Genomic DNA, 19808 nt, shown 5'->3' on the forward strand with positions numbered 1-19808 from the left:
TCTACAGATGACTCCTACTCCCATTATTCGCTCTCGGTCCACGGCTGCCGCCTCTCCCTCTTCTACTGGCCCGATGTCTCGGCCGCACGGCCCGTCAAGTTCCTCTGGAAGCTGGAGCAGGTCCTGTAAAATCCTATATTTTTAATTGCATTTCTATCTTTCTGACTGAATTTGAGGAAGTTTAGTAGTCCATTTCCTTTCTGCAGCATGCTTAATGTATAATCTTTGATGTTACATAGTGCGGTATGAAGATAGAGCCTGCTTTTTCTCTTATCTTTAAAGCTTTTTATAGAGTAACTGCCTAATTTAAACAATTCATGCTGTGTGTATCATCCATCTTTTGCAGCTGTAGTCTGACTAACGGATTGTGCAATTATCTACCTGTGAAAAGATAATAGAAGCCAAGATAGAATTCAATTTGTGCATCGACCATAAAGCTTTTTCTTCCGTTTTTAACATTCATTCTCAGCTGGATATAAAGAAGATATTTGCTTTTAGCTTCCGATTTCATTACCTTACACATGTTTCTCATCACCAGATGAGAGCCATCAGCAGTTTTCGCCATGATTAGTAATTTCCCTTATGTATGTAAAAATAGCTGCAGTGAAAAGGGATGAAGCTCTCATCTGATAAAATAATGACTGTCATGCTAAATCTACCTATTTATTTATCCATAACTACACCTAATAAACAGAATAGTACAAAGATGTGCAAAAGACAACAACAAATAATCAACCAGCCACTGCAATCAGCAAGGAAGCTAATTTTTGATTAACTTTTTTAATATGTGTACTGTTCGCATACAGGTTGAGCTGATGGGCATTTTTAAAGATTTAATTTTTACAACATTTTCAAGGGATGATTAAGTTTTAACATACATCTATTCCTCAAAATATTTAACCTTAGTATAGTTGTCAAGGTGTTGCCCACGTTTATTAGCACCTTTGGTAAAAAGCCTTAAATTCATCTTTTATTGCAGTAAAATAACTGGAGAATTTATAAAAATTGACCCTATGATTTGAGGGAATTTATTAAGTGTGTTTACAAAATATTTGTTTTTAATCAAATTACTTGTGGCACATTTATTGATATCTTGATACCTTGACTTTCTGTTCTCAGGGAGCATAAATATAAATACGATGTGACTTAGATTTTTATTTTTCCAAAAAACACATCGAGCTGGTTGGTGAGGAAAATCAAATAATCTTCAAATCTCATTGCTCAAATCTTTATTAAAACCCTTTATTATTTATTACACATCAACTGATTTGCCCTACCGTCACAAAAGAAAACGTGGATTTTGATAACCTGGTACTGACTGGTTTGGTTGGATGCGACTAAAATTGAACTTTTGGGCACAAACAAAGATGGGTCGAGTCCACAAAAATCGTACTGAAGTAAGAGTAGCACTACTTCAACTTATTTTTACTCAAATAAAAGTAAAAAGTACTCAAGTAAAAGTAAACAGTATTTGGAAGAACATCTACTTAAGTAACCGATTCAAAATTTTTCAATGATGTCATCAGTAAGACAAAATATATAAAGTTCTGTGAAAATGTTGGCGTTTTAAAGATTAATATTAATACAAGTAAAGAACATAATTATAACATAACACATTTTAAGCAGCAAAAACTCTTTTCCAAATAAATATTTTCTATAATTTCATAATATAAAACTTGAAATCAGTTCTGTAGGTCTGCTTCACACATTTTTGATTAATGTGTTTGTTCTTCATTCAATGAAGTCACTCATATTGGGTAGAGTATCCAGAGGTTTCACTCAAGTAAGAGTAGCAATAGTTTATAATAAAATAACAAAATTAAAAATAAAAAGTATGGTGGAAAAAAAGTTAGTTAAGTAAATATAACCAGTTACAACCCACCTCTGGTATGAAACATAAGATGGAAACAGTTAAAACCAGATATTTACATACACTATCTTAAAAAAAATGAAAAGAAAAAGCTGCAATTTCATGTAAATTGGCATAATAGAGCTCAGGACTCTAGAGTAGGGGTGTCAGTCTCCAGTTCTCCAAGTCAAAACAAGAAGTTAACTTCAGAAAAATGAAAGCAGTTTTGCTCACAGTGTTTCTGTGTTGTTGTGTTTTTTTTAACTCTTTGATGCATGACTGCTTGTTTTTTGGGGATGGAGAGTTGTTTTGTCTGAAGCTTTGGTCTCAGACAGACTGAAGTTGCTCAGATTAAAGAAGCTGAGCTGATACAGGGGAGATTTGTTAAAGCCTTCTGTCTGAGCTGCATTATCTTGTTACTCCAGTCTTTCTCCCCTCTACTCCCCACCCTTATCTCTGTAATTCCCTTGCCATTTTTTCTGTGTTTTTGCTTCTGTTTATATAAAGAAACCTAAAACGAGAATAATTGAGAGCAAAAGAAATGTTCAGTAAAATGTGGAGAGTATGTTTATGCAAGTATTTTACTTGCAGATAATTTCTTACTTGGCTTTTGGATGAACGTAAATGCCTTATTTTGCCACAGTAATGTGATCTTTCAATTGAGTCAGTGCTTTTTGTAGTTCCTGCAGTGATTTTTATTATGAGTCCTTGAAGCTTTGTAAAGGCTTTTAGTATTTTTTAATGAATGTTTGCTGCTTTTCCTCTTGTCTTCTCTACTCTAGTCCCGTGCCTAACCATGGCAGTGTATTGTACAGTGAGTTTCTAAATAAAAGAAGAAAGTCAATCAAGACAAACACGTTTCAGCTCTTAAAATCTATCTCCAGCAGATGAACAGTTTAAGAAACCTGTCTTGTCACACTGTTGCCTATCCTCCTTGTATTTCAGGGGTGTACAAAGATATGCTACTTTATGTAAATATCATTCAAATATAGCTGTTCTCCATATCTAATCTTGTAATATGCACAGCATCAACTCAGACTAGAGACAGCATATTAACTTAATTCACATTTGCACTTCTTCAGTTTCAGCAAATGCTACACAAATGTCTCTAATCTATAGCTATGCTACACAGAAGCTTTGTCTGTATAGCATAGCAGACTGCTCCAACAACAACCACAAATGAGTGAAGCCATCTGAGCGGTGCATTTGGCATTACTCACATCGGCATGCCAAATGCTTGAAGTGTCTCCAGCTGATGATAACTTGACTCTTTTCCCGATTCTTCCCCTAATTATTAATTTTTTACTTTTCTTCAACACCATTAGATCAGTTCTTCTGTGTTTCTTTTTTGCGTGTAATTGGAGATACATAAATAAATTAAATTGAATTTAATGATATTTACATTAAATTAAATTTATATTGATATTTACATATTACTTGTGGGCACTCAAAAACAAATTCAACTTTCAAATGTTTCAGGAAACATTTTCATTCAGGCAATTTCTTTGAAATAATATTCCTGACCTCAGCGTTCAGCTGTGCTTGCTGCAGCATGTTTAGCATTAAGATGCTATTTTCGGCTTGAATAACTTCATTTAACGGAACTTGAACACAACAATTATCTTTTCCTAAAATTAAAATTAAAAATGCTTAGATGTTCCCTTGGATCTGTCAGGATTTTCTGAAGCTCTTGTTTTTTCTGCATTATATTCGTCCAACAGGTGTGTGACAGCGAATGGCATCATCTGTCCCTTAGTGTCCAGTTCCCATCAGTGACGCTGTATGTGGACGGCGTCACCTTTGACCCTGCCCTCATCCATGACAACGGCGCCATCCCGAACCCTGCGCCCCGTCAGAGGATGCTCATCGGTGCCTGCTGGGGTTCGTATTTTCATTTTTAATTTCATCCAAAGCTGACATGTCATTTTAACAAATATCACCACCAAAGGTAGCCAGCTGTGCCTCATGACGCGTCTCAAGACGCACCGTGAGGACATACTACATCGTGCTCCTCATTTTACTCAGTGTGGTTGCTGCGTCTTGTCTTTAAGGCCTAATAATATAAATAAGTTATCAATTATTTAGAGCAGCAGAACAACACAGGGGGCAGGCAGCTCGGAGACACTTAAAGCAGAACCGCTCGTTAAATGGGAAGCTCTGGCAGCCAATTACCGTAGAAAAGACACACACATAAACGCACATTCAGTGTTTCATCCACTGTGTCTGCTGCTTGCATGGTGGCAGCTGCTGCCAGATAATGAGGAGACGTTGCATTTTTGAAGATCCACTATAGTTTTCTCACTTCTGCATGCTTGTGGTATTTATTTATAGGCTGTCTCTGTATTTTTGCTGCTTTCTGTGTATCTTTGCACCCTCTGTCTGTTCGCACCATGCTCCATTGAAGTGTCTGTCTCAGTACGGCTTATTGTTTTCTGTTTTTCTGCCTCTCTGTGGTTTTCCCAACAGAACCCGAAGAGAAGCAGAAGGAGATACTAAACAACACGATCCCAGAGGGGAAAGACTCAGGTGACCTCTCCATTTCAAAGAAACGCTCAGCTGATTGTCTTTCCTGTTGTTGATGCAACAACAAAGTGCAAATTACAAGCTGGTGAGACAATATCACGTGTGTTTGCACTTTAGTGAAGTTTGTGGGTGGTTACCACGGCCTGCTGTCAGGGGTGACGGTGCGTCCTGGCAGCGTGGAGCCGCACAGCGTGGTGGAGTGCTTGTACGCCTGCAGGGAGGGGCTGGACTTCGGAGACCTGGAGACTTTGGGTTCTGGGATGAAGGTAACTCCTCAGGAGAGCTGCAGGTTACCAGAACTGTGTTTGCTGCCGCAGGCGGTGGTGAACATACAAAATACCTGATTATCTACTGAGATATTTTCTACTTTTGTTTGGATTAAACCATAAAAAAGTTGATTTTAAAATTTAGGTAACCTATTAACCTCAGGTAGCTGTCCTAAGCTTGAACAGGTTGGGATAGGTCAAGAGAATACACAAAACATCATCATTACATTTTTTGCACAAAATTATTCTTACACAATCAGATTATAGTCTGGTCATTTTTACTTATATTGAGATATCAGAATGAACTGTTTCAACTTATTTAAATCCAAATAAGCTGTTGCTGGCCACACCCATCAACTCAAAGTTCACACTTGCAAATGAAAATGTCTGCAAACTGCAAATTATACAACCGTACATCTTTGAAAAGCAGAAGTAGAGCTTTCTGCACAACAACAACAATGCAACAAGTGGTTTCTGGATAAGTCGACAACAAAAAACTGAATCAGTCTTTTCCAGCGGCCATTGTGCAGCGTATACAGTGGTAAAACCCGCTGACCAGATGTGCTAGAGCTCCACTTGGGTTGTGTCAGGCCTAGGCTTGAGTTGGGTTGCTAGGTGACAGGGCTAGGCTTGGGTTGCTAGGTTATGGTGCAATGCCCGTTCAATGTGACTTAACAATCTGGAGGTTTTTGAAACAACTAATTTTCCAGACACCAAAAATCATTAACTTATTGCCAAGAAACAGCTAGGTGGATATTTTTCACTGTGTATTTGCCGTAATATCCATAATCGTGCGCTATTATGGATATTATGGGAGAACTATACATAGTTTTAGAGATTTTCATGCCCCTTTGCTGTGTGTCTCGCTGACAGACTATAAGGTTACTGATGACTTCAAGGGTGCTTCTTTCACTGGATTTTATTTATGGGGTGTTAGAGTAAATGTAGCTGAACAGAAATACTCTCTAAGCTTCTCCTATTTTTATTTGTGAAAGATTATAGAAAGCTATATGTAATATCAATTTTCTTCGTAGTTATTTTCTACTTTCTGTTGGTCTGAAATAAAAACCACTGAAAAATAAATGGGATTTTGTGGTTATAATGTGTCAAAATCTGAGGATGTGAATACTTTTGCAAGGCACCATATGTTACATTTTTGTATTGCTTTGAATTAACCTGAAGGTTAAAAGTTTAATTTGATTTCACAAAGGGGTAACTTGTATGGTAAAATGTTGATTACTTGTCCTTCCAGGTCCATGTGAACCCCAGTCAATCGGTCCTGGTGCTGGAGGGAGACGACATCGAGAGCTTCAACCGAGCCGTTCAGCAGGTCACCTACAGAAACTCGCTTCGCTTCGCCACCCCTGGAGTCCGACCTCTCAAGCTCACCACTTCCCTCAGGTAGAAGAACCCTATAATTAATAAAAACGTTCTATGAAATCTAAATGAGTTGCAGAACCACAGAAAGTTTAAAGTGACATATCTTCTTCCAAGTAAAACTAAATGTAGCCAGGAAATTCACTGATAAACTAAGATTTCATTTAACTGTAAAAAGGAAAGATTTGATCCCTGAGTTCTCTTAATACATAAGGCAAAAAGATTACGCTATCAGAAGAAAGAATTATATCAAATATAAATACTTATGAAAAGCAGAGTCATGCAGAGACTTTTAAAGAGTTTCACAAAGAGGTCAAAATAGAGCACAAAGAACGCACCAATAAAATTTACATCAACAGCAGTTTAAATAGACAAATTGGTCCAGATTATAAGGGAAAGTGGAGAGGTTAGAGAGCTTACATTTTAAACAAGATATTTACACAGATTTCACAAAAACTATTTTTTCATATGGACAGAAACATAAAATATTCACAGCCAACTATCATTTAACCGGAGTTATTATTGTGCAAATAAACAAGAGAATCTGTCTGTTTGCATTTGACTTTTTGTTGATTAGAAATCACACATTATCTAGAGTGTCTGAATTTATGATATAATAAAGTGTAGTCACATCATATGTACAAAACAAGTGCTTAAATGCTCACAATTGTCACTTTTTGTGTCTTAAGCAGCAAGAAGAAAAGCTAAAGCTAGTTGAAGCACAGGAGAAAAACCTCCACAATATATGGTTAGGATTAGGGATAGGAACACAAATTACTTCTAAAATCTGTTAAATATGTTACATCAATTTAAATTATTTTGGAATTGAAACATAAATATGCATTTTTTAAAGCTGGAAACAAAGAACAAGCTAATGTTCACCAGTGTTGGCAGATCTTGTGAGAGAAACAAGCAGCCAGGTCTATGGAAACAATCGGAAAAAAAAACAACGGTCAACACAACATATTGTGTAAAATAGAGGCTGTTTGTGAACGGCATAAATATATGCACTTATTATGACATTAAACATAAGCAACAGCAAAATTATTCAAAACACTTTTATGATCATTTTAAATAGTTTAAATTATTTGAATAATTTATACTTTTAAACTCTGACCAAAAGGAAAGTGCATTTTGCAGACATCTCACATTGAACAGAAAGGTGCAGTTTTTATTTACCCATATATATTTTTTGCTTCTTTGCATGGTGGGCACGTACAGTATTTCTTGATGCAATATGTCTCAATGCAACATGCCTTTGAGATATGCTAGTACACTCTCTTTCCCTCACTATTTATTATATTTTCTCCCATATTTTTCCCACTTACTGCAGCTCGTTCTCACGCCGTCTCATCACTTGTGTGCCTGTCACGCTGGGCTCTTGGGATGTGCCAAGTCAATTCAGGCAGGCGCAATAATCGGGAAATGGGGGCGTGGAAAAGACAACCAAACCGCTCTTGTTTGCTTTGTTGTGGGGAGCTGGTGCAGGTTTTTATTGTTTTTTCTCAGAAAGAAGGCCAAGGCCAGATAAGCAACCTCACATTCAAAAAGAAGCCCAAAATACCAGCAACTCGTGAGATTTGCAAGCAACTTTAGAAAAAGACAAGCCCAAAGTTGCTTATAATAAGCTGACCTTGAAAGTTGGTGAAGTTGCATGGAGTCACTAACGGCAACCAGGTTGATTTATATGTGTAAAATGTATGTAATGCATTTTATTTGGAGTGGAATTAGGGCAAAAGAAAGGAAGAGCCCCTTATTTTCTCAGAGTTGCATTTTTCCATTGAATGGACAGTCTGCCTCTGCACTGGTCTGATGAAAAGATTCACGAATAGTTTAATTAAATACTGAACATTTACTTTTCCTCAGCTGTCAAAATAAATGACCCCTTTGTGTGTTGCACTGCTGCTTCTTCGCTTCACACTGAGTCCATCTAACCTGGACCTTGGCTCGTCTTAGATAATGACTTGCGTGCAGTAAAGGTCGAACATAAATATATACTAGCAGAAGATAACAAAGAATATCTAACCGCTTGGGTTTGCCTTCAAGTTTCTTTGACAGTCAACAGCAGGTGGAGCCTGTTTATTTTTTGTGTTGAATTAAGGTGAATGTGAGTTAAAGTTAAATAATAAATCATTTATCTTTAGATTTTTATGGACTTTTAGCTTTAATGGCTAAAATGAAAGAAACTTTTCCTTATTTGTATATTTTTGGTTGTTATTTATTTGTGCTGCTATGCCAACTAAAAATCCCGCTACTTATCAAATTAGTGTGCTAAATACATAATTGATCAAGTACTGCACAAGCTTCCAATCATCTGTTGTTCCTAGCGCACAACGCACATTTACTGTGTGCGGAGCCGGTCCAAAGCACAGGTGAGCTAAGCGGGTGCTTGGGGCCCAAAAGCATCATTCGATTTTACTTCGAAATGATAAATTGCACATTTTACACATCTCTTCCAAATTTTACAAACAAAATATATTAAACCTTCTAACTTGTTTACTGTAAATTCAGTGTTTGTCTGCAAATGTTACTTTCAATAGTTAAATTAATATGCCACACTTAAATACCACTCTGCATTTCAAAATGTGAATTAATTAGACCATCTTTGCTTGCTTGCTACTCCTGTGAGGTTAAAGTCAAAAGCTATAATAACACCGGTATGATGTCAGATAATTGCAAATTGCACTAATAGTAGTAGGTATGTTACACATATGGAGTCACCAAGAAATAATGAAGTAATGAATAATGAAGGTGTTGACATGTTGGTATGGGGGCCTCAAATTAAAATCTGCTTTGGACCCCGAAAAGGCTTGAGCCGGCCCTGAGTGCATGTAAATATTGAGAGTCTGTGCAAACTTGTATCCTGTTCCAGCTGTTTTTTTACTTTACAAATATTTTACTGACTGTACATGTGGAGAAACTTATTATATTAGCTATTTTCCTCCGGTTTTAGAATCTGAAGTGAGTTTTAATGATTGGTGTGATGTGGCAGCAAAGTTCATGAGAGAATCTGAATGAAGAAAAAACTTTTCCCGAGCTTCTGCTGCTTCCCTGTAGTGCACAGCTAGCCTGCACATTCACCAGCAGCCTGTGCAGATATTCTCATTGCTATCTTTAGACATGAATGTTTTAGTCGCATGTTTTTATAAGATTTAGATGATTATGAAGCCATGCATCAAGCTGATGGACTTTTTTTATCTGACAGTTTAAAGATCCCAGGGATTCAAGGGCATGGACAGATTTTTTCCCCTCTTTGCTTTCTGCTCAAGGAGAGTACTTTTTATTTTTTTCTTTACTTTGCCATGTTTTATTGCGTGTGTGAAGCTTAGACTGATTTGAGCCCAGGAGTCAACCAGATGGCTGAACAGCAGGCCCTTCTGGAGAGGCCGATAGAAGCAGCTGCTTACTCTGATAGTGGATATATAGCACACACACTCACACCACTTAATCAGCTTAATACCCTTTCACATATAATGGCGAATTTTAGGGCAAGCTGGTAAAGGAATTGTAGCAATTTGTCATTGATTCAGTGTTTTTCTCTTCTTGCAGGAAAATTACATTTTACACAGCAGAAATGTGTTTGCACATTTGTTATTTTCAGCATCACAACAGATAAATGGCGTCGCGGTCACAGTGGAAAAGCAGAGCAAGGGAATAGGTTGTTTTTTTAATACTCTGCCATGCTTTCTGCAGCTATTCTGCTTTGAGTTAAATCCTAACATCAAGGTGACAATGTTTAACCAGTAAAATAAAACCAACACTGATAAACTGTGAGGATTTTGTTTAGTCACACTGTTTAAAGATGTTATTGCACATGGGAAGAGGAGGAGTGAGCTGTCAGAGAAACTTGCCTAAAGTCATGTTCAGCATCGGTTTGATCTCCTCCCCATAAGCCTTTGGGCTTTTTAAAAATTAAAGCCAAAGAAAGATTCCCAAATTTAGCCGGTATTCGCTGCATCATCCGGAAAACCGAAACGAACAACAGTCAGATTCACTGATATGTTTGGTTTAATTTTAAAAGTCGACAAATTGTCTTCCCCTTATCACCACACCATAAGGAACTTTAAACGAACAAAGAAAAAAGAAAAGATAAATAAATGAAGGTTTCTGCTTCTGCCACAATAGTGTGGTTAATTAAAGAATAAACAGTCTTATTATCATCATCATCATCATCACCCTTCTGGATATCTATAAACACAGTTTAACCCATTCAGTCTCACTGGCTATTAAAATATCTAAACTGTCTCTTTAGTGTCTAAAACATAATTTTTACCTTTTTATTGAGCTAACTGCATTTGGAAAGAAGAGGAAATGTCTTGTATTTTAATAACAGAAATTTACATAACTGGATCTGTTTATCTTGTAAAATGTCTTGACATGACGTGTTTTGAATTGCCGCTATATAAATAATACAACCTGAACTGAAACAAAACTTCGAAATAACCAAAAAACATCACATTAATCACTGTATACTTGTTCCTGATTAACAAAATGTATGGATGCTTGTAACCTTTCAGATTAAAAATCTCTTAATGCAAGAGAGACCTGGGCAAGACTGGGAGTAACACGAATCATAGCAACAAATATCAAAACCCAAATAAAATACAATATGGATAATAAACGAGGAAAAACTAGCAAAAAGCAAACACAGCCATAACAGTAAAAAGGACTAAAATGCTACTTGATATTAGTCAAAATATTTACAGAAATGTTTTTTAATCAACTGATTAAGAGTGACCTTAAACATATTAAAAGAGACGATTTATTGAGAGTGCTTATCAAAAGATAAATGCTCTTTTCTACACTGTAAAAACAAACGTCTCTAATTTACGGTAAAATATCGGCAGCTGCAGTTGCCAGAATTTTACTGCATAAATGTGGTAAAAGTCTGGCAACCACAGCTGCTGGCATTTTACCGTAAATTAGAGACTTTTTTTTTTACAGTGTAGATGAGAACGTAAAGTTTTCAAGTGTCTGTCTCTTTCTCAGATGTAAACTTATGGATCATTATAACCGTCTATTTCAGATTTATATGACCTGTTTTAATCTAAGAGAGGATAAAAATAGTGACAAAAAGAAAAACGTTTCAGAGCCGCCAGGTTAATCCACCAGCAACAGAAAATAGTGAAAGGAGTATTTTCACTGCACTTTACTTTTTACTTTTACTTAGGAGAAGTATTGCTCATCTCATCTCGGTAAAATGTCTGGATACTACACACTGCGAGTAACTTCGCTGAATGAAGAACAAACTTGTTTTAGTCAAAGATTCACCAGACACAGACACACACCTGCAGTTTTTCTTAAAGTTTCTTAAATTTTAAACTTAAAAAAATTAATTTGGAAATTTTTTTTATTTTGCCTGATTTTGTTATTTATATTAATTATTTTCATTTTCACCTTTAAAATACCAAAATGTCCACGTAATTTTATTTTCTGATCTACCTCATGATGTAATTTTTAAATATTAAATGTTTGATGTTTTGATCAGTTACTCAGTACTTGAGTAGACCTTTTACTAAATACTTTTTACTCCAGTAATTTTTTGGATGGCTGCTTTTTACTTTTACTTCAGCAAACACATGTTGAAGTAGTGCTACTCTTCTATAAGCAGAGTTTTTGGGTACTCTACCCTCCTCTAGTAACATGTGATCTTATGTTTCCTGTTATAGTCCAAATTTGCGTTTGTGATGGTAGAACACAAACATTAAATTGTTCTACCGCAGTGAAATGTGTTATTTTAGTGTTTACCACGTTTCAATAAATTTAAGTGGACCTGTATTTGTCTAGTTTCATAGGTTGATTGAATACTCCATTCAAAATAAATCTGTTTTCTTGTTTGTAATTCTCTTCCAGGTGTTTCAATGAGGAAAGCTGCCTGTCACTGAAACAGCTGGAGGGATACCTGGTGGTACTCCAGCCTGATGCCCCTCAGATCTCTCTGTCCGGGGTTGGCCCACATCTGGCCCGTCCGGCGCCTGAGTTTGAAGGACCCCGCGGCGTCCCCCTCTTCCCGGAGCTGCGGATCGTCTGCTCACTGTCACATGCTGTCAACACAGCTGCACAGGGCATGGAGGGCGGAGGTGAGCAAAGATATGGAGATTTAATGTTTATAATTCTTGAAATGTCTTTTAATTTCTACTCAGAAACGGGAATGTTTATGTTTGTTTATTTCATGTTCTGCATCGCCTCTTAGCTCTGATGTCGGATGCCGTGGCTCACACTTTGGACGGATGTGAGGTGCAGCCGCTGGGAGAGGAGCTGAATCCAGAGCGGGAGGAGCTTCTGGTAGACATGGACGTTGTGCGAGAGCGAGGACTGGATATCATCAATACCACCGCTTACATCGCAATTACAGGTACTGCTGCTCTGCAATGCATTTTTAAAATTATTTTATCTTTATTGATTCACAAAGAAGCAAATTTTACAAACCGTATAGTAAGGCTGGACGATATGGGTGAAAAACGTATCATGATATAAACATTTCATATCAGTCGAAGTTAATTGGCTTTAGGTAATTAATGATTAGTTTTTTGTTTTACACTGAAATACAGCCAGACTTTCCTGTTTTATTCAAAGTTTTTACTCCACAAAGTTGCTTTTTGTCATTATTTTTATTTTTAAGCCGTTACGAGGCACAGTGGTGAAACCTTAAACTGCCGCTGTGCCAGTTGGTCAACAAGTCGTAGGTAGGCAACCAAAGACTGAGTGAGTTGCTAGGCAACCAAAGAGTGAGTGAGTTAGTAGATTGCTGTGAGCGGAGCTTTCCTCCGCCTACATCTCCCAGAATGCTGTGCAGTGAGAAATGCATAAAACAGGAAAGGTCACACTGCCAGTTTGTCTGTATTCCAGATATTTAAAACGATAAACAAATCAATAATTATCAATATCGACTGATTTGAAAGGCTTACATGTTGACCCGTTTTTCAGCCGTATTGGTCAGTCCTAGCCCATTTTAACGCATTGTTGTGCTCTGTGTTAGTTTTCTAGCACACATTTTGCCATATTCATGTTTCACCAATTAGGTGATTTCTGAAGGCATTTGGTTGTATTCGTTTATATTTGGGGAAGCAAAATGGGCTGAATACATATGCACACCACACTGATGTTTTTGGAGGGAAAATCACCTTTACTTTCATTCATCTTCCATCTTCCTGTATTTGCTGCTTTGTGTTGGTCTGCTATGTAAAATCTCAGTAGAAAGTGAAAAAGTTCAGGGTGTATGAATGTTTTTGCAGGGCAGGATATTTTTCCTGTTGTGGCTGTCCAAACATTGTCTCCTCGTCTCCTTTTTCTTGCCTCTGGGATCTTCTTTCCTATCCGTCTCCTCCAGGTGCTGAATCCATCTCTGTGTACGAGGACGTCCTCCGCTCAGTCCGGTACCGCCTGGCCAGAGGCTCTGGCCGCTTTGAGAGGCGGTTCCGCCTGTCGTGCTCCGAGATGAATGGCAGATACACAAGCAACGAGTTGACTCTGGAGGTAACGAGAAACATCGCTCAAACAACATCCATAATAGCTTTCAGATCTTAGCCGTGACCTTTTGAAGCATTTTTCCAACAAAAGCTGGAAAGCTGATGAATGTTCTATATTAACTGGGTTGCTTTTTAAGTTATAAAGTCTGTAACATTTTCACTGCTTTCAGGTGAACTTCCTCCACTCTTTGGAAAGCCTATACCACCCTTCCCACCTGCTGGCCTCACAGCAGCAGTTCCTCCATCCATCTCATCATTCCGGAGAGCTGAGTGGACACACCTTGCCGAACCCACATCGCAACTCAGGTAATATTCTCTTAACCACCTGACTGCCAACTAATTTCTTACCCTAAAAGCATCCTTTAAACCTTCCATGATGTAGCAGGAAATTTATTAAAGTGACCTATTATGCTTCCTTGAACAGTTTAGGATACATCTACAAGCTATACAAAACATGTTCATTACCTTTTTTACACAAAATTATTCTTTGATAGTAAGATTTTAGTCTGGTCAGTTCTGAATATGTTAAGCCCTTTTCAGAATGAGCTGTTTATGGCATCTTGTCACTTTAAATTGTAATAAGTTGCTGCTGGCTACACTTCCAAACTCTTGCACATAAAAATGGCTGCAAACAGAGGCACAATTATACACTTGTACATCTTTGAAAAGCAGAAGTGGAGCTTTCTGCACAACAAACAAGAATGCAGCAAGTGGTTTCTGGATGGTAATTAAACATCAAAACACTTGTCTTGTCCAGCAGCCATTGTACAGCGCGTGTAGAGGTAAAACCAGCTTACAAAATGTTAGGTTGGTTGCTAGGTGACGGACTGGGCTTTGTTGGTGTTTCTAGGTAACGGCACATGCCTGCTGATTTGATACATTTCATTCTGAAGGTCTTTAAAACAAGTAATTATCCAGACACCAAAAAACACTCACTTATCGCCAGTAACCGGTTGGGTTCTTTCTAAGTGCTTGAGCTGTTTTTAGAGGCAATTGAGACCCAGATGGAAGTACAAAAGCGTCCAAAATATGAATTTTTGCATAATAGGTCTCTTTTAAATATCAACAAGTAAAATACAAGCTTTACTAAACAGAAAATGCTAATAAAAATTGTGTAGCGTAAATTTTAAAATTAGAGGTTGCTTTAGTCACAATCCCAGGCGGCTGGTTCAGCATTCGTGAAAAAGTGGCGGTTGATCTTGTTATTGTTTTAAATGACTGACACAAAAATACGCTGAAAATCAGCCAGAAAGATTTGACATTAGGCTGGGCCTCCATGCACGAATCCCAGGTGTGACATTGAGTGGATCGCAGAGGCTTGCAGAGGGCAGCCAGGCTTTCTGAGCTGAATACCAAACGGTGAAACCCAAACTGACATGCAGTTAAGTCCTGGAGGTTGACAGAGGGTTTGGGTCAAACAGGTGAGCAGGCAGGATGGCAGGAAGGCTTATTGATGACGGACCGAGGATCCTGACTGAGGCAAACAGCTGGTTCAGCTTTCAAATCAACACATCGAGCAAAATGAGTGGAGAATCACTGGAGTTTCTAAAAATGTAAAATAGTGAACAGATCTAAGCTGTTGTCAAGCACCTGCAAGTCAAAATGAGGAGTAGAGGAGGAACGCTGCAGGGGTTGGTTTGCCTTTTATTTGTATGTGGAGACAAAAGAGAAACTCAGAGTGAACAACCAATTATGTAAAACCAAAGATTTAACATTAACGTTTTTCTCAATACTTAAAAATGTTAATGTTGTTATAACAAAGCTGTTAAATTTCTATTCTTTATTTCTCAGTCTTGCCTTTCAGTGAGGCAGCTAAATAATTATCACTTTAACTTTTCAGTCACATTTCATGTTGTCTAGATGGAAAGTTTTGCCTTTTTTTCAATAAAGATTTTCTCAGAGGAACAGATTGATAGATTGATAGTAACAACATATCAGTAAACATGTGTGACTTTCATTAAGACTGAATCAAGAAACAAAACCACTTAATCTGTCCTGAATAGAGATAAAAGAACAAGTTGTCTCCTGTTTAATGATCTCTCAGCTAGTTTATGGCCATCTAATGAACTGGTCTATAAATACATCTTTAAACTTAATGCATTTCCATAAACGGCTCCATGAGTCACCAGGATATTAATGGATCTGGAGGAGAATTTCACAGGAATAGAAACCCTCATTTTGTGACATAGTTGGCAGGACCTTCATGTGTTTGAGCTGAAATCTTAATAATACAGCTCCATAACTACTGATGTAAATTTAATTCAGGTAATGTGAATATTTAAACCAGCAGGTAATGTGAATATTTAAACCAGCAGGACAAATTTTCAAGTCCTTTGTTGATTGTACTACTGATACATTGACACGTGTATCTTATAAAGATCAGCTGAAGCCAGAAAATTAAAACCCCAGAAACATTTTCCCACATTATAACCACAAACTCTGATGTACGTTATTGTTATGATAAACGAAGGGTCTGCAACCTGCGGCTCCAGAGCCTTGAGTGGCTCTTTGCATCATCTACATAGGGTCTTAATAACTCTAGCTAAACCCACCATTTTTAATATAAATAAACCAACAAATGTGGGTTTAAGCTTATTTTCTTTTGTTCAAGACATGCATCTATTGAATTTCCACTAATGAATGACAGTAAAAGTGCCAGTAATGCTTTCTAAAATCTATTTTTCTTGCCAGTTTTTTACATAATTTTCCATCAATATCAACATTCCATAGAAGGAAATTTATTCAGCCTCTTTTAGTTTTATGTTTTTCTTTACTTAAAAACCTAAAAATAACAACATTGCGCATCGCAGTGGCTGCTGTCCCAAGTTCGTTTCCCTTTGCCGCATTTTCCTCTCTGCCCTCTTTCTGTTGCATTACTGTAAAATAAAGTCCGCTAGTGCAAAACAAAAAAAAAAAATCAGTTATTAAAAAATACACAACTAAAAATAGGAATAAATTGCTGGTTCTTTTTTTAAAAGATATTTTTATTGTAGATGTCCAACACGATGTCCGTTTTCTTTATTGAAAAGGTCAAGTAACATTTGCAGCCTGAAATGTGTTTAATTAGCTGGACTGAGGGTAAAATTGGCTCTTTGGATGGTGAAGAGGTCGCAGTGTGGCATTTCCATTCATCGCCTTTGTGATTCACTGCTTGTCTCTAAGTTGGCACATCTACATAAATACAACTTTTTTTTTTTTGCCCACTGTCTTTCACATAAAACTCAAACTCAGTAAGACTGGATGGAGGATGTCTCTAAACATCAGTTCTTGACACCAGTTCTCAAGTTAATTTCAGTCTAGACTTTGACTGGACCGTTCTAACTCATATATACTCGTCTGTCTAAACCAGTAGCAGCTCCTCCAGAGTTAGCATGGGCCTTTTGGCTGGTTCTCTGATTGATACTCTCGTTGCTTGGTCTGTCAGTGTAGAGGGCCAGCCATGTCTTGTCTTTTCCTTATGATTAATTATGAATTAAATTGTCTTATCCCTAATCTCTGCTTTAAACCTCTTCTCACCCTTTCCCCAAACCTATCTGCTGCAGTCTTCACGTTGGTGTTTGTTCATTAATGTTTCTCAACAAACCTTTGCTCAACTACCAAGTAGAGGACTTTAAGGGACTGTTCTCTGCATTGTTCTTTTATTTAAATAGAGTTATCAGAGTAAAGGGGTTCAATTTAAATGCACACCACACTTTTCAGTTGCTGGTGTTCAAAACTGTTACAAAAAACATGGAGAACTGTCACACTTTTTCTTCATTTCTTTTAGTGGTTCCAGGAGCAGCCACCGTCATCATTATGGTCTGTGTGGGCTTCCTGGTTGTCATGGTGATCCTCGGTGTCTTCCGAATTCGCTCGATCCATCGTCGAGGTGAAGGCTCCAGGGGCGGGGCTAAAGAGGGCAGCAACCAATGGGACGACTCGGCGCTCACCATCATCGTCAACCCAATGGAGGTAGAGATAATTTCCCGATGATTGATGTCAGGATAAATCGATTTATTTTTTCGTTTATCCACTCCGCCCTCCTGTTTTCTCCCAGTCCTACGAATCCCGTATGGGCATTTCTGCCGACACGGAGGGCGATGGAGAGGAGGAGGAAGAAGAGGCAGCGGAGTCACCTGACGACGCAAGCGATGACCAGCGGATCATCATCAAGAAGGAGGGCAGAGACGGAAACGCCCGCCGCTACTGAGCTGTATCTCTCCATAAATCAGCTCCCCAGTCACACACTCCGACACTTTTAATATCAAACTGACGCCACTAGTATAAGGAATGTATGCTTACAAACACTTCGCACAACACAATCACCGTAATACTCTCGACGCTCAAACGCCATATGTGACCTATAGCCGACAACAGGCTGCTGTTCTCCACTTAAATGTTCAATGGCACAATGTGTACAGTTAATGTAATTTACCCGCCTAAACAAACCCCCTCCACCAGAATCGTTTGTGGTGCACTCGTTCTAAAGCAGAAATTGGTGTCTGTATAGTGTAACGCTGGTTGAAAGGGACTGTTTAATCATCAAGAAAAATATTGATTGTATTCTATACTTTGTTAATGAGAAGAATGAAGCAAAATGTCAGCTGCAACAAGGTTTTGAGTCGAACCTTAAGCAAAGACACAATCCTTGATCCCGACACGTCTTTGAGCCTCTTTGGTAGACTCAGAAAGTCTGTGCACAAGCTCTCCTCTCCCTCTCTGCCACAGACTGAAGGCAGTGAAATTAGACGCTCTCAGCTATTCAAAAGAAACTCCTCAATGTCCTTGCAATTTTATTTCCATTTATGTAATAAAGAGGATCTCTAAGGTGCACACACCCCTGTTAAAATACATTTCAAAACTTTTTCTACCACCAAAGACATTTGAGCTGTGAAATTCAACTGAAAAACAAACAAGAAAGATGCAATAATCTCACTGCATAACTCCGGTTCCTCGTATCTAACGTATTCTAGAAGCGTCTTTTAATTTCAGCATTCAGTTCTTAGTTTATCAGTGATGTGCTTTCTGTGATTCTGAGAAATAAAATCCGTCTTGATCTTCAGCTTTTCATCAGACACATGAAGATTTTGGGTCAGAGATTACTGCCATTTGGAAGAGTTTTAAAGAAATTATCAGATGAAAATCCCACAGCATTATGCTGCCTCCACTTGAGGTGGGTGGAGTACTCAAAAATACTCAAGTAAGAGTAGCACTACTTCAACATATTAACTCCAGTAAAAGTAAAAAGACAGCAAGAAGCTACTCCAGAGTAAAGAAGTATTTGGTAAAAATGCTGCTCAAGTACAGAGTATCATTTTTGCATTTAATATCTAAAAATTACATCAGCAAATGGACCAAAATATAAAGTTATGTGGAAATTTGGGTATTTTAAAGATCAAAATGAAAATAATTCATATGAATATGATTACAAAATAACAAAATCAGTTAAAATTTATGTAATTGAATATAAACTTTAAGAAAAACTGCAGGTCTGTGTCTGGTGAATATCTGGTTGAAGTTACTCACATTGGGTAGAGTATCCAAACATTTTACTCAAGTAAGAGTAAAGAATAGAGCATAGTAAAATACTCCTAAAAGTAATTTTTTTCCAAAAGGTTACTCAAGTAAATGTAACTAGTTACTACCCAACTCTGGCCACCAATGAAATGCTTTATAAAATACGAACTGTGGCTGTAACTAAGAGATAAAAACATCATTCTATTTTTGATTTATTTCTGGTTAATTAGATCCACTGTAATTGAGGACATGTGCATTAAAACCTGAAATTGAAGCAAAAAACATGTGTTTGTTTCATGGTGTAGGGATAAAACCATATTACTGTGGCTTTGTTGAATTTACAGAATAAATGTCACATTAGAGGTGAAGAATAATCTGAACTATTATGTTTTTTAGGAGGGGATCTTCACCTTTGAGATCCAGTGTAAGACTGGTTTACTTTGCAGTATTCTGTATTGATTTCCTGATAACCAACCGCAGACCTCAACGTCCAACACAAGCGCTTCTGCTGCAATACTCCAAAATAAAAGCCCCTAGCTCAAAAATTGACGTCGTCAAAGTTTCAGCTTCAAACTGGAGTCTTTGCAGCACTGCAGCTTGTGCCACAAAATAATAAAACAGCACCTTGACCTCTCTGACCTCCCTATAAATGACTCTCATATCACTGTTTCACTCACTACACTGTACTGCAAACACACACAAACACACACAAGCGCCATCCATGACCCCTGCTGTTTCCAGAATGTCCGCTCAGCTTGGGCAGTTTTGATTGTATTGATTGTAATGAATTTTTCTGTACATACAACAATGACTATTGCGATATTATTG

At 37.6% G+C, this 19808-nt stretch overlaps 1 protein-coding gene across 2 annotated transcripts in view; it reads left to right on the top strand.

Annotated features, from left to right (window-relative positions):
• Positions 1–18814, top strand: part of clstn3 (calsyntenin 3) — a 37015-nt gene extending 18201 nt beyond the window's left edge. For both annotated transcript variants that reach the window (XM_005798751.2, XM_023330942.1), the window contains 11 exons: positions 8–120; positions 3571–3730; positions 4316–4375; positions 4490–4638; positions 5891–6039; positions 11869–12095; positions 12209–12370; positions 13346–13491; positions 13655–13790; positions 17251–17435; positions 17521–18814. In XM_005798751.2, coding sequence (XP_005798808.1) covers positions 8–120; positions 3571–3730; positions 4316–4375; positions 4490–4638; positions 5891–6039; positions 11869–12095; positions 12209–12370; positions 13346–13491; positions 13655–13790; positions 17251–17435; positions 17521–17673 — 1640 coding nt within the window. In that variant the 3' untranslated portion in view covers positions 17674–18814. The remainder of the gene's footprint in view (positions 1–7; positions 121–3570; positions 3731–4315; positions 4376–4489; positions 4639–5890; positions 6040–11868; positions 12096–12208; positions 12371–13345; positions 13492–13654; positions 13791–17250; positions 17436–17520) is intronic.
• The last annotated feature ends 994 nt before the right edge of the window (positions 18815–19808 follow it).

The sequence above is a fragment of the Xiphophorus maculatus genome, chromosome 3 (genome assembly GCF_002775205.1).
Source record: "Xiphophorus maculatus strain JP 163 A chromosome 3, X_maculatus-5.0-male, whole genome shotgun sequence".
Taxonomy (NCBI): Eukaryota; Metazoa; Chordata; class Actinopteri; order Cyprinodontiformes; family Poeciliidae; genus Xiphophorus; species Xiphophorus maculatus.